This window comes from Nannobrachium achirus (genome assembly GCF_963921795.1).
Source record: "Nannobrachium achirus genome assembly, chromosome: 2".
Lineage (NCBI taxonomy): Eukaryota > Metazoa > Chordata > Actinopteri > Myctophiformes > Myctophidae > Nannobrachium > Nannobrachium achirus.
Genome location: NC_137811.1, coordinates 11,292,217 through 11,315,795, shown reverse-complemented (window position 1 = coordinate 11,315,795; position 23,579 = coordinate 11,292,217). Strand labels below are relative to the sequence as shown.

Sequence of the window (23,579 nt, the reverse complement as noted above, 5' to 3'; positions counted from 1 at the left end):
TAGTGAGATTCATCGGTTATCTCCATATATGGAGGGATGTGTTGGTTATCTCCATATCTGGAGATTCAACATTCAACGATTTTGACATCTTGTTACTAATCTGTCGGTAGATAATGCCGGTCTTATATAAGGGTCATTTGTGTACGGTGTGATGTCATACTGATGTCAGCAGTGTGACAGGAGATAAGCGACCAACAGTCGCTTATCTCCCGATTAGGGAGTCTTACTGGTATTTAGTAACCACTAATCCACCCAGTTTAAATGGAGTAAAGCCCTCATATCTGCCGTTTTGTGTCCCACACTGAGCATGGACCAAACAAAAAAGGAGAGAATTGTCAAGAGGTCAGAGGTCAGATCGTAGCCAAAAATGGACAATCTGAAGGCTCCAAGTCCATCTTCAGAGACCTTGATGTTCCTTCACTGTGCACAATCTAGACCATTGTGTGTTGTGTGTGTTTTTAAGAAATGCAAGGGTGCCAATACGTTTAGCCACAACTGTACAAAAGATTCTGGAACTGTGTCTTTAAGGCAGTGCACGGTCACACACACACACACACACACACACACACACACACACACACACACACACACACACACACACACACACACACACACACACACACACACACACACACACACACACACACACACACACACACACACACACACAAAGCTGAGGCGGTGTGAAAGTGGTCTGGCACAGTGTTTTTCTACAGCACTAGAATAGACACACAGGGGTTATTGTGTTTCACAGGTCAACTCCCCAGGGTGCACTCTGGCTCTGACTGTCTGTCTTTCTGCCTGTCTGTCTGTCCATCTCTCACACACTCTGATCGTCTCTTTCAACACAGAGGCCTTCCTACCCGTCTCTCCCTCTGCCTGTGTTCCTGTCTGGCTGTCTCCGCCTGTAGCTATAGTATTTTTCCATCAGAATAATACGGATATCGAACCACTGAAGTCACGGGTTTTCAAACTTCTTTTGACTCGGGGCACCCCTGTAAATAACCTTTTCATCCACGGCACGCCTGAATTACACTGTTCATTTTTAGAATCTTACATCATATTGGGGAAATATCCTTTTTCCATCAGAGCTGACTGAAAATAACTCTGTACTTGATGTTTAACCACTTGAACCCCATGCCTATTCTGGGGGGAAGGTTCACCAAAAATAGCCGATCTACAAGCTCACAACACGTTACAAAGCTTGTAGATCTCTTATTTTTGGTGAAGAGAGTTGTCGTAGATGGAAAAAGAACTTATCAAGTACAGTGCAAATCAGGTCTGTTTTACTAAGCATAGTGAAGTGATATTGATGTAGTGATATTGATGAATTCCAAATATTATGAAATTATCTCGCGCCACCCCTGGACTGGCATCACGGCACCCCAGGGTGCCCCCTCACCCACTTTGAAAACCCCTGACTTGAGTCCCATACTTCCTCGCACAACAAATACCAAAGATTTATTTCCTTTCTTTTGGCAAAGAAATGTACATTTTATGAAGATTTCCGGCTATGACGACATGCCCAAAATAGTTTAGGTTTAGAGGGGTTAAAGTTGATTTTCAATAAATCACATTAAAAATGTTCATTGAGCAAGTCTCTTGAGCAAATCATCTGATGAGGACGCCAACGATTATTACATAAGCGCAGCATGTTTTCGTGATTCCGTCATGCTGGGGGAGCGTACAGCACAGGTGGTTTGAAAGCCACCTTCCATCAATTTCCTTGAAAGGCGCGTTTTTGGCATTGGCAACGGCACTTATCGCCAAGGCAATGTCAACAGATAGCAATTTGAAAAGTGCAATAAGCACAGTATGGAATGTACTGTATATAGGCTGTCAAATGTATACAATCTAATTAGTTAGTTATGATTTTTGTTCTGCATTGATTGTGGCCCTCCTGTGTGTGATTGAGACATGAGATTAGGCCTGATCCCAATTATTTGAGATAATCACAATTTTGCATAATCGTCAGAAATTCCATTTCGATTTCAACTATTTAAAAATACATTTGAAAGAATAAAGTTATTAAATATGTCAGTCATTTCTGCCATGTGCAACCTTTTGTTTACAAAGCCTGAAGAGTTTTTCCCGATGTCTCTGACTGCCAGGCCCCAGTTTCCCAGAGTTATTAATGAACGATCATATTTATAAAATGTATTACAAAATAATCGCAGAAAAAGGTGCCAAAAAAAGGGGCCAAAAATAAAGTGCTTCCTGTCTGGGCCGGAAACAAGATCCGGATCTGCATTTCTTGCTAACTTGTCTGCTTATAGCAAGAAGCAGTGATCACATAAAAAAAGTAAGAAAATCATATTTCATCGCATCAGGCAACCGCGAAAGTCAGCTTTTTCTTAGCAATCAATGAGTTTACAAGCAAAAGAATTACAGTGTTTCATTGCAATTATTTGCGTGACAGTGACAGCCCTGAGGCGTACCGGTGCCGTTGCCCGCCAGGCCCAGGAGGTAGGGGAAGTGGCGCACGCCGGCGGGGGAGGAGGCCACGGTCAGCAGAGCCGTCAGGTTGGAGTAGGACGTGTCTGGAGGGAGAGTCAGCGCCCTGCGTGGGAACTGAACGCACGGCTGGCCTCTGGAACCTGGGGACCACCACACACACACACCACAGGAAACACATTGATGCCAAGGTAAAAAAAAAAAACACAAGAGCTCACTGGAACCTGGAAATGTTCCCCCCGAGAACCAGCTGGTCTAGGAATCATATCCCTACATAGCTTTTTTTTCTTGCCATCTCTCCTGTGTTGTCTCTCTCGGCTTTCCTAGAGTCTGCCTCTCCTGCATTCTCTCTCTCAGCTTTCCTATTGTCTCCCTCTCAGCTTTGCTACCATGTCTCTCTCCTACAGTATATACACCGTCTTTCTCTCAGCTTCCCTACTTTCTGTCTCTCCTACACTGTCTCCCTCTCAGCTCTCCCACTGTCTGTCTCTCCTCCAGTACCGTCTCCCTCTAAGCTTCACTACTGTCTGTCTCTCATACTGTACACGGTCTCCCTCTCAGCTCTCCTACTGTTTGTGCAGCGCAGTATAAAAGTCCTACCGTGTTCGTGAGCGCTAACATTTCTCATGAATCTTGCTATATGGATGGTTTCTTGTGAAACCCTGAGGTGTGTTGACATTGACAGCATTTAATATCACCACCAATACTTCCGCCAGCGGCTTCAGGCAACAGCACTGTAAAGAATAGAGGTCTCATTTATCACACCATAACGCTGTAAACCTGCTCAACTGGAACAGAGAGGCATTGAGTCTCGTTCCCACACTACCGTAGAAGCTTTCTGCACTTTTGCTATTGTTCACATTAATAACTGTCCTTAACCTAGGGTGACGGTGCTTCCGGCACAGAGACCGTGAACACATCGTGTCACGTCAGGTTTTCATGTCCAGGGTTAGATTTGCTGGGGGGAATAAGGGTGGGAAATCCATGCCTCTGCTTTCGATATCCACCTCTGGCCTTTCATTTGAATGACCTGTCTAAAATGTCTATGTTGAATTTGTGTTTTTAGTTAACTTGACCTTTCACTCGGTCTGCTCTTTTTTACCTCTACACCAAACCTATTTGCCGAAATTAGCCAATCTACAAGCTCTCAACGGCTCGCGCTGCGAGGCATCGAGAGCTTGTAGATCTGCTATTTTTGGCTAAAGTTCTCCTCAGAATAGGGATGCAAGGGTTCAAGTTGTTAATTTAAAAGAATGATCCTATCACAAAGATTTGGCGGCCCCCCTGTAGTAACTCTGAGGACCCCCTAGGGGTCCCGGACCCCCTGTTGAAGACCCCGGTTCTAAATCATAGCGGTTTTCTGGAAAAAAAACTGTCACAATATAAGTGTTTTCTCAAATCTTTTCATGTCAAGGACCCCCACAATTATACGTATGCCCATCTCAAAATATTTTGTTTCAGGGACCCCCAAAAGCAAAGATTTGCTTAAAGGAGTAGTTCACCACTTTTCAACCTGTCTTCATATAATAGCTCCTCACTAATGTTCATGATAAAATATCAAAAAAAAATTCTACTCAGTCCAAGTCTCCTAGGAGAGCTGTGGGAAGTTCAGAATCCATCGTCTTGTGACATCATTTTCCAAAAAAAAAAAATGTAATCAATATTTTTGAAAATAATATTTAGATTTTTATTATCGCGAGAACAATGGCTTCCACTTTAAAATTGCAACTTGTCAGGAATAGAAAGCCTGCAGTTTCTATAAGCTGGATTGGCAATCGATGTCACAAGACGATGGGTTTCTGACCTGCCCACAGCCCTCCTCTGAAAAAAAAAAAAAAAAAGCTATTTTTGAGTGAGGACCAATTATATGAACATAGGTTGAAAAGTGGTGGAGTGCCCCTTTAAGCAGATCTACAAGCTCATAACGCTGCACAAAGTGACGCGCTATGAGCTTGTATATCAGCCACTTGTTTCAATAGCCAAACAATCTGCTATGTGTACAGTATATACCTCAAATTTAAAACGACACGGATGCTTTCCTGTTTTTTTTTTAGGAGATGCAGACTGTATGACTGAATGTGGGCTCTTTCATTTCCCTGCATGCACTTTCACGACGCCAGATTAGCGTTTCTGCAGCTTATCATATCGCCGTTGTCGGGTGGAAACCCTGCATGTCCAAAACCGTTCATTTTGTATTTATCATTTAAAAAAAATGTAAACTATTGAAAACAGCCGATCTACAAGCACACAACTATCGGCTGTTTTCACTACTGTTGTGCGACGGTCTTGTACGATGAAGCAAGGCTTTACTTTGCGGAAAAGACATACAAATTTGAAACTTGGAGATACGAGGTTTCCGCCTGACAGTGACGATATGCTGGTCTTCCTGGCCTGGTCACTCATAAACCTGATTGTCTAGGGGAAGTGGTCAATTCACAGCCTGCTGCCCCGTGGCCTTGTGGTGACCGAGCCACTTGCCCACGCAGCAGCATCTGAAACTTTCAGTCCTTAAATTAATCACATTTTCCAGCACTTTGACGTAAAAGAGCCCAATTTCATTTTACACGCAACTCGCATCTGCTACTGCTATAGAAGACAAAAGAAAGTGGCCTCACATTTGATCTAATATTTATCTATGCCAAATGCGGCATAAGTCATTGGCCAGCCACTCGTAACTCTCCAAACCATCCAATAAAAAAGGACAATGATAAGAAATAAACTCCAGGAAAATGTCATTTGGTTTTGCATTGCAAGAATCATTTACTTGACAACCGTATGTTGACCGGAGTCCCCCAGGGGTCTATACTTGGTCATTTCCTTCTGAAAATAAATCTATCTATAAGCTCACAGCACTTTGCAACTTGTAGATCATCTATTTTTCTGTGAAAATGGGGACAATAGGGTTCATGTAGTTAAAAAAATTGCTACAAGGAACTAGTAGGATTTGCATCCTAGTAGTAGTAGTGGAATTTGCATCCTACTACTTTGCGGTACGGCTTTCAACAGTATCTATGTCACCCACAACTCGAGGGAAAATGACTATTTGCATAAATGTGGCTTGTTATTTGCCTGACCTGATGCTGAGAAATGGGGAAGTGAATGAATGTATGTTATTGGAAGCGCACACACCGTGGCTTTGTAGAGGAATTGATAAAAAACGCTATAACGCTCTTGTTTAAAAGCTATTTTTTCATCCTCTTAACACATCGGGTGCCCCTGGATTGCCCCATTTATCCCCTCTCGCTGCCCAGGCCCACCACCATTGTATTGAATCCGGCCCTGCTGCGTCAATGCATGCGTCATGACGTCACTTGGTCACATGAGTGCAGACAGGATGTTATTGTGTAACTTACTGTATGGGCTAGTGTTGATCATAGCTGTTCATTGCCGATCAAAATTTGGACATTTTGCCGCACCACGCCACAGTTTTAGTCATAAAACAAACATCAGAGATAAAGGGCGTTAAAGATGGGGAAATGCATTGGAGTATACGGAGAAAAGCGGCCGCGCGATGCTCTCAGCGTCGACTCGAAGCGACTAGCGGCTAATGGGCTACATCCAGGCGCAGCCCCAACCTAACGGTGAGATTTAAAGTTAATACTGTAAATACAGTAAACACGTCAACGCGTCGTGGGCCTCCAGAGACATCAAAGAGATTGGCGTGTAGACACCTCGTGGGCATCCCATGAGTTAATTAAGAAAATAATCCTTTCCTAATAGAAGAGATAATGAAATAAGTAACGTACATAAAAAGTTAAATGAGAACAATACACAAGAATCAAAGCTTACAAGGAAAACACACGAAACCCACGTAGAAAAAGAAAATTAGTATCAACTCAGAACACGTTTAACGTTGGCTAATGATTGGTAACCACAGTAATGGTGAATACTTTAGTGATGCGTCCAGAGTGTTCTGAAATTGAGGGCTTCTATATTTTATAATGAAATTGATGTTTTGAAGGACAGAAGGGTAAATGAATGTAATTCAACCGCATTATTGCGTATCATTTTATGCTTTGGCTATTAGAAAGTGAATGTAGATCTGTAGAATGTAGAGCTTGTAGATCTGCTATTTTTGGGAAAAAAATGTGCAATTCTTTGAATATTTTGACCCTATTTCTATAAGTGTCTTCTGAAGGTCTTTTTGAAAAAGATATGTTTCTATGTCGGCGGTGCTCAAACTTTTTCATGTGAAGGACCCCCAAAATGATATGTATTTGGCATCTCAAAATATTGTATCAGGGACCCCTCAGAAGCAAATATTTGAGCTACAAATGTTCACTTTAAAAATATATTTATTCAAAGATTTGCACAAATCTTCATGATTTTTCAAAAAGAAATAGCAGATCTACAAGCTGGCAGCACAGCACTCGGTGCAGCGCTGTGAGCTTGTATATCTGCCATTTTTCAATAGTTAAAGCATTCAATAATTCTAGGCCTAAATGGCGTAATGTTTTGCCTAAGTCAGGAGTTCTTTCCTAAGAAAAGACTATTCATAACATGCTCTCTATATACTCCTACAGCTAAAAAGTGCAACCAAGCATCCACTCAGGACCGACTACTGGCCCACAGGCCACCAGTTGCCAACCGCTGATCTCCAGCAGTCAAATAAAACTCAGTGTTTTCCAGCACTCTATTGAGACCTCGGTTCTGTTACATGTACAGATTACACATCCAGTGTGCAGCCAAGTGGATGCAGTGCAGACTGTGCATTCCACAGCCATGACACACACACACAGCTGCTTTAAGACACACACACACACACACACACACACACACACACACACACACACACACACACACACACACACACACACACACACACACACACACACACACACACACACACACACACACACACACACACACACACACACACACACACACACACACACACACACACCCTGTGATATATTAATAACTCTATAAACATTCGATGAGACAAGGCATATTAACTATTTAAGCCCTATTATACTTTGTTGTACAGCAAAAGAGCACATCCACAAGCTCATAACATGTCGCATTGCAACACCTTGTGAGCTTGTAGATCTGCTATTTTTACTTTACTCTTTTATGGTCTAAATACCCATGTAGGCAGCCTAGGCTATAGGCTAAATAATCTACTGCCAAGACTAATACATTAATCTTATAGTGATAGTTAACTGGTACAGTTAGACTATAAGTCAACATTGGCCAGCCACTCGTGCTTCTACAAATATTCCAATGAAAACAAACTTGGAGAATACAACCAAGCCTTTTAGCCACAACATCAATGAATCGTGTCGTTTGCATCCCACTACTGTGTAAGTATTGTTTTTGATTCACATGTCTCTGTGCTTAGGGCAAGGACTTTAATATGCGTGCCAAGTACAGTAGGTCAACAGCAACTGCAGGGAAACCAGTGACTTGTATTATTTTTTTTGCATTACATAATGCTAAATGAATCCATTATTTTAAATAATTGTAACATGTTGTAGGATACGTTTTTGTTAAAACCTTTTGTGTGTGAAAAAGCTAAATCTCTATTATATTATATTATTCTGAAGTAATACTTGTTATAGAGAGTCTGTTCATCAACTCTCCCCAGCTCTTTAGTGAACATAAAATACATAGTTTCAGGTGGGTTGCCAATTTCAACCAATCGGGAGACCGTGCCCATTCACTAGCTTCAATTTGATAGTGTTCATTTGTCCGGATTTTTTAAGAATACTATGCCTAACCCCAACCCTAACCTCAGTAACCCTAACTAAATTCGGACTAATGAACCTTCGGATTAATGAACCTTCGAACTTATGGGCAGTCTCTAGGGCTGTCACGATATGACATTTTACATGACGATTAATTGTCACTCAAATAATTGCGATTAACGATTTAATTGTGTTTTTGTCGTTGATAATTACATTTCTGTTTGGCTTTTAGGCTTTGAAGTTGCACATGGCAGATATGACACATATAACCTAAATATACAAAGAAATTATGGACATATTTGACAACTTTATACATAAAAAATAACATTGATAGTGGAAATAGCCGATCTACAAGCTCACAACGCGTCACGATGCGACGCGTTGTGAGCTTGTAGATCTGCTATTTCCACTATTTTTTACTTTAAAAAGAATATATATGAAACATTTTCAACATTCACGATTATGAAGATTGTGAAAAATAATGGCGATTATGTAAAATAATCGCGATTATGTAAAATAATCGTGATTAGACGATTATGTAATAATTGTGACAGCCCTAGCAGTCCCCAATATTTACAGGGGTGCCCTGAGCCAAAAGAGTTTGGGAACCCCTAATAGTCAGGTCAGGTGAATGACTCAAGTGTCAAAGAAAGAAAGAAGAAAACAGCCCAATAAAAGCTACCTGGCTGACAGGAAACGGACATTAACCAGAAGCTCTGTCTGGTGGTGGATAAGACTCATGTGCTTGAGAGGGGTTCTCCGGTTAAACCTCTGGGTTCCTGTCCAGAGGAAATGGCCCTTTACTGCGGTCATGCGTTTCCGCCCCCCCTCTTCACCTCTTTTTTCCCCTCTGTTGTTTTGTCCCGCCACATTCCACCCTCCCCCCTCCCCCCTCAACCAGGGGTGTCGCACCAAATTCTGGGCCCTGGGTACAAGGATTGACTGCGTTATTTTGAGTTTTAGCTATAGAAAAATAGCAGATATACAAGCTCACAGCGCGCTGCGAGCTTGTAGATCTGCTATTCTAGTTTTTTTTTTATCGGAGGAGGAAACCGTCAGTGGTGCTCGAACTTTTTCATGTAAAGGACCCCCAAAATGATATGTATTGGCCACGGACCCCCCATCTCAAAATATTTAGTTCCAGGGGACCCCCCCCCCCCCCATCTAAAAATTTGAGTTACAAATGTTCGCTTAAAAAAATAAATATATTCAGAGATTTGCAGACACTTTCACGACTTTTCAAAAATAGCAGATCTACAAGCTCGCAGCGCGGCACTCGGTGCCGCGCTGTGAGCTTGTATATCTGCTATTTTTCTATAGTTAAAACACAAAATGTTAAAACACAAAATAACACAGTGAATCCTTGTACCGGTGCCGCGCAGTGAGCTTGTATATCTGCAATTTTTCAATAGCTAAATAATTAAGGCCCCTCCACCTTGGGGGGCCCTAGTAACTCAGTCCCACTACCCCCCATCCCCCCGACCGTGACGCCCCTGCCTTCAGCCCTCTCTACCACTCCACTTCATCTCCATTGTGCCCCATTTTATCGCTCCCCGGGGTGTCTGGCTTTGATGACCCAACCCCATCAAATTGTTTTCTGCAAAGAGACACGCGCCCCGTTTACCGTTTTATCATGCTAATGCGGGTGCGCGCGCGCGTGTGGGGTGCATGCATTCATGTGGTGTGGGGGGTCCGCCGTTATGCGGCATAAATAACTCCGTTGTCAAGTCACCTGCAGAACAAAAGATGAAATGTAATTCAAGTAAAAGGAGCTAATCTCATCTAATGTAATTGCAGCGCTGGTAGACCACAAAGAGACAGCACGGCTGTGTGTGTGCGAGAGACCCAGACTCACTCATTTAGGATTTACATTACAAAGTGGAGGATATTTTCTTCAGACAAGATTTATGTACCTGAGGTCAACGTGACAAGGGCAACAGACCCGCTGGCAGTTGTGTGTACACACACACACGCGCGCGCACATACACACGTTTTGTATTACTGTGAGGACATCAACATTTTAGGATGTTAATTTTATAAATATAAATTTTTCTTTTCTCATCATTTTTCTTTTTTTTTTTATCCTAACCCTCAAGTCTGACTACACAAGCTGGTGTCACACACCCAAAATAGCCGATCTACAAGCTCACTTGATGCAACCTTATAGATAGCCTACCAGGTCACGTGTGCTCATAGATCGGCTATTTTGGGTGGGCGAGAGCAACACACAACTCTTTTTCTTCTTTTAGAACTATTAAAAAAAACAGTTCTTACGAAGACTAGGAAGATTCATGGGGACATTTGGCAAGTATAGTCATGCAAGTACGCACGCGCGCACGCACGCACACGCACACGCACACACACACAGAGTGAGTTACCTTGGAAACCAGATAAGATCTGGACCACGTTGTCATAGACCATCAGGGTAGCAGCTCGCTCCGGCAGCAAGTCCAAACTGAGCGACGAAAACACTGGAACACACAAAACATTTGTGTCACACACACGCACACACACACATTTTCTTTTATACGCGAACCCAACCACAAAAATACTTAAACACACACCCCCACTTGACATACAGCCACTTTCAAAATGCTAGGTCAGACACATGCTTGCGTGCACATGGATGGCTGTTCTGGTCTGGCTGGGTTTCCCCTCTATTGTGCTGCTGTTCCTACGGGGCACTGCGGGGATGACCCCATTCACACCACACACTGCTTTTCAACATGGGCACCGCGGCCCGCACGGGGGCCGCCGGGGCACGCAGTTTGGAAAGGAAAAAGTAAAGAAATAACATTTAAAATATTATGTAAAAAAATCTATTCAATTCATAAGATGAGTGTAGCCAGTGTAACCACATTCAAACTGGTGTCCATATTTAACTTTTTAAACAAGTTCAAGGACTTTTCAAAATAGCCCTTAGTTTCCTCTTTGTTTAGGCATTCGGCAGGTCCTTGGCATTGGAAACCTTTATTCACCTATTCAGTATCTCTCAAGACAGGTTCTGCTGTTAGCAGAACCTGTGTCAGCACCACTGCCCTAAACATGTAGTGTTGTTACTACTTAAGCCCCTTTTCCACTGCAGCTTTAGCACCACACTACACAACACCACATAAAATAACTACATTTTCCATTACACAAAAATACCCCTATCGGTAAGAAACAAATTGACTCTTTTAACTGTGATTATAATACAATTTAAATTAGATGGACCGATTGCAAAATTCTTGGCCAATACCGATTCCCCGGTTTTATGAAGGTCTGACCTGCCAAAACCGATTTTTCTGATACAGATATCTTTAGCTAACTAGAAAATAAGGTTGCTCCAATACCCTTTTTTTTCAGGCCAAGTAGGCCTACCAGACATAAGTCAATTTGAGTACCAATAAGCTAGAAGAACACTAATGCCAAATCAATCACACAACAGTACAATATCCAAAATCACAGACAATATCCAGTCTAATATGACCGTCTGGACTAGGCTGGAGGAAAGCAGGTGACGCATGCTTTTTTCCCCCCTTCTTTTTGTAGACGACATTGACACAGGATTATGGAATATATCCTTACATTGCAAAGGTAATCAGCACCATATGTATTCTGTAGGCTTTCACTAAGTAGACTGGCTGCTACTTGCTAATGTTTACTTTAGTCACAGGACCAGAGCATCTTGCTGTGCAGTGCCAAAGACACAATTGGCATAAAACCGGTATTTATGTCAGTGACCTGCCGGTCACCGATTCGGACGGTTTGATATCATACCAGCCGATTTTTTATATTGGCCGATTCCGATTTCCATCCCTAATTTAAATGTGTATTACTACTATCCTAATTATAATACACTATAATGGATTATAACTGTGATTATGATACACTATAAATTATTATAATGTATTACTATGATACTTATAATACACTATAATAGATTATAACAGTGATTAATAACACAATAGAATCTATTATCATGTATTACAACTATATCCTGGTGGACTAAATGAAAAGTCAGTGAGTGATTAGTCATTATGAAGTGTTTGGCCCCGTTTGGCCTAGCTCAGGCCTACTCTGGATTGGATACTTTTTAGTACCACGTTTAGTACCACTTTCACACCACTCTATGGAGTGGTGTAGTGTTGGGTCATGACAGTGGTAGGAATAAACACAGAGGCACCAGGGAGGAGGTGGATTAAGAAAGGGGAGGAGCCTACAAAACCAAGGTCTTGTTTCTACACAAAACAAGAATTGACACACAGTCAATATAAAATCTGGTGGATTGGTGTGTTGAAGTTAGTGTTGGTGTTCTTTCTCATGTATATTTCATAATATTCTAACTTACTGTAGGCTATATGTCCAAATGATGTTTTTTTTACCACATAACATCATGACTTCACAATGTCAGGTATCTTAGGAAAAGGCAACGTAGGCCTATATCATTTTGTTATCACATAAGAGCGACGCACTAGTTACATGCAGTTTCTCATATTTAACTACTTTGACACCTGATCTACCTACACTACAGTCCAGTTGGTGGCGGTAATGCACCTTTAAGGTTACACCAACCACCAATAAACCCCAAAGAAAAGAAGCAGCAGCAACCATGTGACACCAAGACAGCCTATGGGCAATAGGTTGTGTAAAGGTAGCGCACTCACACACAGGAAAGAAAGAAATCTGTTACCAGATTTAAAAATGAGGTGGTGCTCCCCCCCCCCCCCCCCCACCCCAAACATACTTATATTGTCTTTTCTTTTACCAAGCGAGTTCCCAGATTGCCTATTCAGATGAATCAAGTCTCAACTTCACTAAACTGACTACATGGTTGATGTAATCAGTAAGAGAAAGGAGAAAGGAGTGCAACAGTGTCACTTGCCAAGAATAACAGATCAACAGAGCTAACAATGTGGTGCATGACTTGGATGCGATAACTGAGTTTGTACAGTTGTCTGATGGGAACAGGGTCTGTACAGGATTCATCTAGTTCAAAGGAACACTGCAACACTGTTCACTTCACTGACGATGTTTCTCTGTGTGTGTTTCTCTCTCTGTGTGTGTGTGTGTGTGTGTGTGTGTGTGTGTGTGTGTGTGTGTGTGTGTGTGTGTGAGAGTGTGAGTGAGTGAGTGAGTGAGTGAGTGAGTGAGTGAGTGAGTGCGTGCGTGCGTGCGTGAGTGAGTGAGTGCGTGCGTGCGAATTTACTTTCGTAAATTAAAGCCCGACTTGATCATCCTACCATGTCACACAAAAGCATCAAAAGAGGCAGATCCCCAAGCTCGGAACGCGACATGACGGGTTTTGAATCCTGAAAAGTAACAGTTTTGAACATATGAGGTTTATGCCTGATATAGACCATATATAGATAGTGTTTCCCCTATATGCATTAACACTTTGAGTGCCAGCCCCCCCTGCCCCCCGTCCCTTACCAGTGCCACCATTAGGTCCCATTCATTTCTGCCCCAATTCCAGGGAATAAATTGGAAATGATCCGATATTCACATCGGAACAAAAATGGGAGGTTTGGTAAAAGAGGATTTTTTTTTTTACCAAAAAAATTTTGGAGTGATTTCGGTGAGCGGTTTTGGAGATAGGTGCTCGAGAGTGCGCACTGCGCAAACCAGTCAATAACCTCAGAAATCTAGATTCTGAGATATTTGAGTTCAAAGAAAAAAAACTTTAGGAAGCCATAGCAACAAATTGGTAAATGGTAACGGAACACAAGTACCCTTGACAGAAAGAATGACATGCCTACTTTCATTATGTGCAAAAAAAGTTAAAAAAATATTGTACCATCGTCTAGTTTCAAGGGGGCAAAGTGAAAAAGTATGAAATGACTCAGAAGGTAGAAATTGCCTTACATTTTGATAGAACTATGCACTGTGAATTCACTGTGTTTTTACCTGGTCTAGAAGGTCAGGAAGACAAAAAGTCAGAAAAGCGATGTCAACCTTTTATTTTATGGCAACATCGAACCCTAACCCTGGTGAGTACCTCACACATCCAGCATGAACATATTTATGTTCAACAATATTTACAAATATTTCCAAAAAAAAAGAAATCACAAATATGACTTCACAAAAATAAAATATAACTGGATAAAAGTAAAATAAAATAAATGTGCAGCAAGTAAAGAATAAATAAAATAATATAAAAGTCAGTACTGTACTGTACTGTATTCTCAAAAAAAGGCATTCAACAAGCCAACATTCAGGAGTCAAAGGCACCACAAATAAAGGTCAAAGATGGTACTGTTCACCGTGTGTGTGTGTGTGTGTGTGTGTGTGTGTGTGTGTGTGTGTGTGTGTGTGTGTGTGTGTGTGTGTGTGTGTGTGTGTGTGCGCGTGTGTGTACCTCAGGTGCCTCAAAATGGCCTGGTACCTGTTCCTTGCCATTGTTCTGGGAAAGTACGGCATGGCAATGTTTTTTTGACCACTGCATGGCAATCTCCGGCTTGTGAACGATAGCTGTGAGGAAGAGAAGTCCCAGAAAGTTATCGCTATCTCCGCCATCATACTGTCCTCTGCGTTGTCATTGGTCTGGTTGCAGATCGGGCTCCCATCCTTCCTCCATCCAGTCAGACTCCACGGGCCCTGTATATGATAGAAATAAATACAAAATACTAAATGAACGTGCTTCTGTATAATTTGTATGTTCTTTAGCAAAGGCTGTCGCACAAAAGTAGTGAAAACAGCAGATCTACAAGCGAGGCGTTGTGTGCTTGTAGATCGGCTGTTTTCACTAGTCTAAATAATTTCAAATGTATATATGTATATATACGTGGCCACTGAATTCTATAGGCTCTGCTTTGATACAAATTTGATACAGATTTGAGATCGATTTGATAGATTATTATGTCACACACACACACACACACACACACACACACACACACACACACACACACACACTGATTGTATTACTAAACTATCTATCTAGGTATACACACACAATAAAAAACTAAACTATAAAGAAATGTATTCTTACTGGAAGAAGTTGGAGGAACTTCATACACCTACTACAAACCATGGATTGACATCTAGACCTACTGCACATACAGTATGAAACAGAGCTGATACCTTTATGTACTATGAGGAAAATAATGCTGCCATTTGTACCCTGTATATATATAAAACTAGACCAGGTCAACCTGGTTGTGCCAGACCCCGGTTCTGCCAACCCTCTGGGCCTATAAATTTAATGGTACATTTATAGGCTGTCTGTCCCTTTATAGGCTGTCTGTCCCTCCCTCATGTCATCATCATTTGTGACATTGTGATGACATGAAGGCTTTGTCTGTCGGTCTATCCCTCCCTCATGTCATCATCATGTCATCATCATGACCATCTATGGAGAAAAACCGGACAGACCGACATTTGCTTATGTAGGCCTACCCATTTCATGGGTCTGGCAATGCTGTACCCCCTCCAACTGTATATTTTCAACTGTTTTTTGCCAGACCCATGAAATGGGTAGGCCTACATAAGCAAATGTCGGTCTGTCTGTCCTGGTTTTCTATATAAAGGGTATATATGATGATGACATGATGATGACATGCCTACAAAAGGCATGATGTCATAAATGATGATGACAGACAGGGGGTCTGGCACAACCAGGTTGACCTGGTCTAGTTTTATTGTATGTGTGATACTTGCTTTGGCAATGTAAACGTATGTTTTCTCATGCCAATAACGCTCCTTTGAATTGAATTGTATATTACCAAATGCACCCTACGTGGAAAAAAAACAATAGCAGGTCAGGCTTATTGACATCGGTTATTGATTGATTGAAGAATGTATTACAAGCTTGCATTAGAGTAGACCTACAGATTCATGGCTCATTTCCACAGGAACACACTTTATGCATATCATACAGTGGTGTGTTCTAGATTTTTTTTGAGGGCATACGATCAGCTACTATTCGTTTGGCCAGGGCAGACGCTATAGTACATAATCCCTATCAAATACGCTACTTTGAAAGGTTCACGAGGGCAGACGCCGTTCATATTTTATTGCTCCTCCATCACGGAGGTATAGAGGCCGGCGGGCGAGGTGTGGAGGGTAATCCCCGGTGAGTCCCCAGAACACAGCACTGATCTCATATAACATTGAAAGACAGACAGACGTATAGAACATATTGAAACGTAAAAAGCATAGCTTTATAATGCTTACCCGGTTCGCTGATCGCAGCACACACACACCGCAGCGACCGGGTCGTCCTCCTTGGCTAAGTCCACGCACGGCCTCATTTGGGTGTATTAGCGCCCGCTGCAACTCCGCTCTCCGGGGCCATACCTATCGGTGCAGCCGGTGGGCGCCGTAAGATGATACACTGCTCCAAACAGCCTGCCTCCGGTCCGGATCACCGCCGTAGCTCCTCCGTCCACTGTGGATGGCTGGCGACGTTCCTTGGCTCCCCCGACACAGCAGCAAAAACACAGAATTCTCTTCAAATCGCCGGCATCAGCGTTCAACGGCATCACCGTTCATCCTCACGCGTCGCCTCAGTCAAGTCCCAAACGCAGCCGCGCAGCAACAAACGAAAGTCCAACTGGTGCTTCGGGTTTTGATTATGGTCGGTGGCGGCGCTGGGCAGCTGCGGGCTTGGTGTCCACGGCCACGGGGCATGGTTCGGCTGCCTGCTTGGTCTCCATGTGCGGCCATGACTTGCTCTCTGATCAGCGGAGCAACGGTCCGGTAACTGGGACGGCGTTTTCTTTTTCTACAAAATGGACCCCAACCTACAAAGAAACTAGCCCTTCCCTTCCCCCACTCCTCCTAGGTAAAACCTTCCGATCTCTCTCTCTATCTCTATCTCTCTAAATAATACTACATCTAATGATTTTATAACTAATTCTAGCTCATTCTCTCAATATATCTCTCTCTCCCTCTGATTGCTGTGTGTCCGCTTACGGTAAAAGTCACTGAATTCTTTGAGACCCTTGTTTCTGGGGGGAACCGGCCAATCAGCATGCTTGAATTTGGTCACATAAGCGTGTGATATCATGCAGGGGCGTCAATTGGGTATGGCAGGGGTATGCAGCTGCCATACCTTGACAGGGGGAAATAATAAAAATGTACTTTTCATCGTGCCTGTTGCTAAGGTATGGCAACATGACTGGTGTCTTCACCAGACACCAGTCATGTTGCCATACCTTAGCTTGTTCTGAACTGACGCCACTGAATTGTCATGCATGACGACCGTCCCATCGTCCAAAAGGGCTGTATCTTGGTTACCGCATAGATCCAACACTGTACTACTGTAATATGAAAAAAAAGCATCTGGCGTCATATGACGCCAATATTATTTTCTGGCATCATTGCCAAGGTCGTGTCGGACGTCATATGACGCCCTGGCACTGAAAGTGTTAAGGAGTGGCGGGCCGCCGCCCCTTAACACATCTGGTGCCACTGCCAACCCCGAGTTTCCCGAGTTTGTATTGGTACTAGTGCTGTGCCAACTCCGAGTTTCCCGAGTTTGGGCCGTTTTTGAAAAAAAAAAGAAAAATCGTTTTTTCAATTTTTTTTTTTTTTCAATTTTTTTTCTGGACCTCCAGAAATGTGTTAGGCATGATCGCGATCGCGAAATTGCATGTTTAACCCCCATACCAACCCATTCTTTCAAACATGGCAGCCATGTTTGTTTACATCTGAAGAAAACATAATGGCTCATAAATCATGAATGCCTGAACGTATTTCAAAGCGGATTTTTTTGTTTGAAAGCTGTGAACAGCCTGCACACACGTGGTGCATCATCTAGGCATGGGCGTGCACTTTTTACACAATTGCACAATTACATGGAAGTCTATGGCAACCATGGCAACGCGGGACATTGGCCGGAAAAAATCATTGCAACATAAGTGTTAAAATCTGGCCGCCGCTCTATGATTTTTTATTTTTTTTAAGATTTTTTTTTTTTTAAGATTTTTTATTTTTTTTGCAGAGGAATTAGTTTCACAACAACGTGACTCATGTTTAGAATACGGTTGTTCTCTCGGTTAGGTACGGTTGGAAGGAGATTATAGCGCTCCTCTGCTACACTCATTGATTGGATGGAGAAACAACAGCTGTGCACCGAGTACAAACCCACTCGTCACATCGCATAGACAGGCACTGTTACAGGAGAAGTTTACTTGTTGTCCCATTCATTACAGCTTAGCTGTACATTTCTCAAGATTCATTTAAAAATGTATTGATAATGATTTTAGAGTGGTGTAGTTTGTGGTTGTCTGTGGCTAAATGTGCAGTTTGTGTCCGACTCTCTGACTGTTAGCAAGCAACCTAGCCTACAGTGTGTGGAGAAAATGACAACATGCAGTTGCCAGGTCTGATAATATAAGCCATGTTGGGCTAGTTTGGATGAAATACCATGCAGTGTTGCCAAATCTGACTATTATAAGCCATTTTGGGCTCTTATTTCTGTAAAGTTGCTTGTAAATAATGGTGGTTGCCAGGGCACCAAATTCTGGGCCCTGGGTACAAGGATTCACTGTGGGCCTCCCATTAATGTTCTTCATAGGGGGAGTGTCAGTGGTGCTCAAACCTTTTCATGTGGAGGACCCCCAAAATTATATGAATTTGGCCACGGACCGCCATCTCAAAATATTTCCAGGGACCCCCCAGAAGCAAAATATGAGTTACAAATGTTAAGAAATACATATTTTCAAAGATTTGCACCCATTTTCACAACTTTCCAAAAATAGCAGATCTACAAGCTCGCAGCGTGCTGTGAGCTTGTATAGGCCTATCTGCTATTTTTCGATTGCTAAAGTATAAAATAATTAAGGCCCCTCCACCTTGGGCCCTAGTAACTCAGTCCCACTTTCCCCCCCTTGTGACGCCCCTGGTGGTTGCTTGTGAGCTTGTAGATCGGCTATTTTCAAATAGCGGAAGTATTTAGGTTTAAAGTCCTCATGTGGCCTATATTCACTTATTTTGGTCTTGTTTTCATAGACCTGGTTGTTTATTCCTCCTGACAAATCTGACAACAGAACTTACTTAGGTTATTTAAGTTTGTATGTGTAAATAAAGCACTTTGAAACTGAAGATGATGGCAAATGTTGATGATAATAAAATAAAGATCAGAAGATGATGGCCAATGTTGTTATAAAATACAAATCTATATATTTATTTTTTAACCGAGTTAGAATCGCGCAAACACACCCAACCTGAAAAACACGGATTTTTTTCGCCTGCATGCCGCGCTGTGTGCGAACGATATGCCGCTCCCCGCAACTCTCCCCCCACTCCTTCAGCTTCTGCCTAGGGGAAACACTGGGGGGGGCTCCATGCCAAGTACCCCCAAATAGCCATAGCCAATGGCTGTGGCCCCTTATTGGGAAATGTTGAAATTGTAACTGGTAAATAATTGTATAAAAAGAATACAATTATATACATATATCTTTATGATTTCTTTAGTTTTTCTTCCCTTTCCGCCTGGCCCCGCTGGCACCCCGTGTCGCCCTCCCTGGAGGCTGCATATAGTACAGGCAATCTAAGAAAAAAAATGGGCCAACCTTGAACAAACTGCAACACAAACTCTTTCAACTTTTTTTGTTTCATAAATATGTTAGTAATAACATATCAAAAGTCCTAAGAAATCCAAGTGGTGGAACATAGTGAAAAATGCTGAAATAGGTGATGTCCCAATTCCCCATTGACGCCCATGTTAAAAATTGATTTATGGATGTTTTCTTAGCTGTTGTCCAAAGAAAAGGTTCAATACTTTCCAGAATTACCTAGAAACTGTGTTGGATGCAGTAAATTGATTGTTCAAAGGGAAATTGTTAATATTATAGCCATTTTGTGAGAAAAAAGGGACAAACTTCACCCAAGAGAAAATCGGAAATATGGTTTATGAATGCAATAAAAGGTACAACTATAAACACAACATTATACAAAACCTTAAAGTTATAAAAGCAATGTTGTCATTATATTTAAACTATTCATCATCATCATAATCATCATCATCAGTTTCAATCAGACATGTGTTTGCACACCTCTTGTCTTTGCAGTTTGCACATGCAACAGAGCAGTCAATGCCATGCTTCTTGCAAGTGCACCTCAGACTACTGCAGTCTTACAGGTGCATCTGATGACATGTAGCAGTTCCTGTGGAGCTGGAGGTATGTCTGTCTGGACAGGGACAAGCCCCCCATCATTCTCTTCCCATCCCCATTCTTGCTCAGGTTTGAAGATGAGGTTGTGTGACTTGAGGTCAGCATAGTAGATGAGGAGGATGAGCAGATCTGTGTCATCACCAATGATCACAGTATTTGTTGTGGTTGCAGATTCCACTGCTTTTTGTACTATGCGGAGATCAGCATCTCCTGGGGCATGGTGTGTCTGAGAGTTCTGTGTCTGTAGGTGACCACTGAGCATGTTGATGAACTGCTGTTTGTTGTGTTGTTTGCAAGGAACTCGTCTTTTTGCATTGTAACAGCCAAGTACTCATCTATGGTCACGGTTGCTCCAGTCCTCACACCTGCTCGCCTTGAATGTCGATGCAGCAAAGGCCATCGGAAACACCATCTTAGCCAACATGGATGGACAGGATGCAGCTGAGTATTCATTTAAAAAGAAGGATCAGGCAATCACCATGAGGACAAAATCTGCTTTGAAGATTGATGCGAAGCAGTGCACATGGACCCTCATCTACTTTTCCAGCGACTCACAATTGCTGCAAAAGCGTCACAAGACCTGCCATCAGTGTTTAAATATGAGCTGTGTAGTCATCCTCCAGCACTGTTTGACACCTCCCTGATGCTTCGACAGCCACATAAGCCAGTGCTAGCTGAGGCCATCTGGGCACTCCATACACCTGACCTTTCAGAAGTCACAGGCCCTGTTCAGCATGTGTTGGATGGTGGAGCACTTATTCAGCACATCCCATGGACACGTGGATCCACTTACATGGACACATGCAAGCGGTATGGCGAGTATGTCACAAAACACTATGGAGAGGCAGTTGTTGTGTTCGATGGATATGAGGGCACATCCACCAAAGACATGACACACCTACTGTAGGCGAGCAGGTGGGAGGACTGGAGCAACCGTGACCATAGATGAGTACTTGCCTGTTACAATGCAAAAAGACGAGTTCCTTGCAAACAACACAAACAAACAGCAGTTCATCAACATGCTCAGTGGTCACCTACAGACACAGAACTGTCAGACACACCATGCCCCAGGAGATGCTGATCTCCTCATAGTACAAAAAGCAGTGGAATCTGCAACCACAACAAATACTGTGGTCATTGGTGATGACACAGATCTGCTCATCCTCCTCATCTACCATGCTGACCTCAAGTCACACAACCTCATCTTCAAACCTGAGCCAAAAAAGAGTGTGAAGAAGCCACATGTCTGGAACATCAAATCTCTGAAACAACAACTGGGTCCCAGTGTGTGCAATCACATTCTCTTCATCCACGCAGTAGCTGGGTGTGACACTACCTCCCGGCTTTATGGCATTGGGAAAGCAGCTCCCCTCAAAAAAATCACAACCATCAATGACTTCCGTGAGCAAGCTCAGTGTTTGACAAACAGTCAGCATCAACAGCAGAGGTTGTTTCAGCAGGAAAGAAGGCATTGGTTTGGCTGTACAATGGGAAGTCTGGGGAGGGTCTTGACTGTTTGTATCTCAAATACAATCGCTTTTGTGAGAAGGTGGCTACTAGCACATCTCAAGCTGTAAAGCCAGAGAGTCTGCCACCTACAGCTGCAGCAGCAACGTATCACAGTATCCGTGTGTACTACCAGTGGAAGGGAACTGCATGTGAGCTCCTGCCGCAAGAATGGGGATGCGAAGAGAATGATGGGGGGCTTGTCCCTGTCCAGACAGACATACCTCCATCTCCACAGGAACTGCTACAGGTCATCAGATGAACCTGTAAGACAGACTGCAGTAGTCTGAGGTGCACTTGCAAGAAGCATGGCATTGACTGCTCTGTTGCATGTGCAAACTGCAAAGACATGTCTGATTGAAACTGATGATGATGATGATGATGAATAGTTTAAATATACTGACAACATTGCTTTTATAACTTTAAAGTTTTGTATAATGTTGTGTTTATAGTTGTACCTTTTATTGCATTCATAAACCATATTTCTGATTTTCTCTTGGGTGAGGTTTGTCCCTTTTTTCTCACAAAATGACTATAATATTAACAATTCCCCTTTGAACAATCAATTTACTGCATCCAACACAGTTTCTAGGTAATTCTGGAAAGTATTGAACCTTTTCTTTGGACAACAGCTAAGAAAACATCCACAAATCATTTTTTAACATGGGCGTCAATGGGGAATTGGGACATCACCTATTTCAGCATTTTTCACTATGTTCCACCACTTGGATTTCTTAGGACTTTTGATATGTTATTACTAACATATTTATGAAACAAAAAAAGTTGAAAGAGTTTGTGTTGCAATTTGTTCAAGGTTAAACCCTAGAATGCCTGTACCAATAGCCCACTTTGAAAACCTGCATTCTTGGGGTTGCCGTTGTCAGCTTGTATAGATCTGTTCGTTTTGGCACAGTGACAGCCTAAAATCCGACGAAGAAAAAAAAACGCCATCCCTGCGAAAGTTTTTTTTTCGCTGCCTGTGATGTCACCAGCCATTCAAAGTGCTTTCTGTCGGGGCGCCCGCTGGCCTAACGGTCCAGGCGCATAACACAAAGGCTTGGATGCGTGACAGCGTGTTGCGGGTTCGAATCCCGTTCCTGACGACCTTTGCTGCGTGTCTCTCCCCATTTCCTGTCAGTCTGCTGTCCTATCAATAAGGCATACAAGCACATAAACAAAACTTAAAAAAGTGCTTTCTGTCCTGTGTGTCTTGTCTATGTAGGACACCGTCTCTGTGTCTGATTCTCTCTGTATGTGTCTGAATTCCTGTGTATGTGTTTCTGACTGTATTTCTGTCTGTATGTCTGACTCTATGGGCTCTATTTTGATTGTCTTAAGTACCAGCTCTTATGCCTTAACTTAACGTCTTTGTTGCCAAGCATTAAAATCTCCAATGTCTTCCACTGCCAGAATCATTAGAATCTTACCTTTTAATGTGCACGATGTGCATGGGTCATGCACGGATAATTACCCCGAAGCATTACCCCGAATTAGAGTTCGGAAAGCTGCACGTCGGAAAGTCGGAACGCTCCAACGAAAGGTTCGGTGGTAGGAGACACTATGGACAGGCATTTAAGTTAAGGCATAAGAAATGGTACTTAGGACAATCAAAATACAACCCTGTCTGTCTATCCATCTGTCTGTCTGTCAGTCAGTCAGTCAGTCTGTCTGTCTGTCTGACTGTCTCTGTCTCTCTCTCTGCCTCCCTGTGTGTGTGTGTGTGTGTGTGTGTGTGTGTGTGTGTGTGTGTGTGTGTGTGTGTGTGTGTGTGTGTGTGTGTGTGTCCAGTATGTGGGACAGGGACACAGCGTGTGCCCTCCTCCTCTCATCC

The 23,579-nt window shown here is 42.7% G+C and overlaps 1 protein-coding gene across 2 annotated transcripts in view; it reads right to left on the bottom strand.

Annotated features, from left to right (window-relative positions):
- fam171a1 (family with sequence similarity 171 member A1) overlaps positions 1-23,579 on the bottom strand; it is a 293,547-nt gene that overhangs the window by 231,831 nt on the left and 38,137 nt on the right. For both annotated transcript variants that reach the window (XR_013962944.1, XM_080746672.1), the window contains exons 3-4: positions 10,520-10,612; positions 2,439-2,597 (exon numbers count right to left, since the gene is read on the bottom strand). Coding sequence is in view for 1 of the 2 variants with exons in the window: in XM_080746672.1 (XP_080602798.1) it covers positions 2,439-2,597; positions 10,520-10,612 (252 nt within the window). In the remaining variant the exon portion in view is untranslated. The remainder of the gene's footprint in view (positions 1-2,438; positions 2,598-10,519; positions 10,613-23,579) is intronic.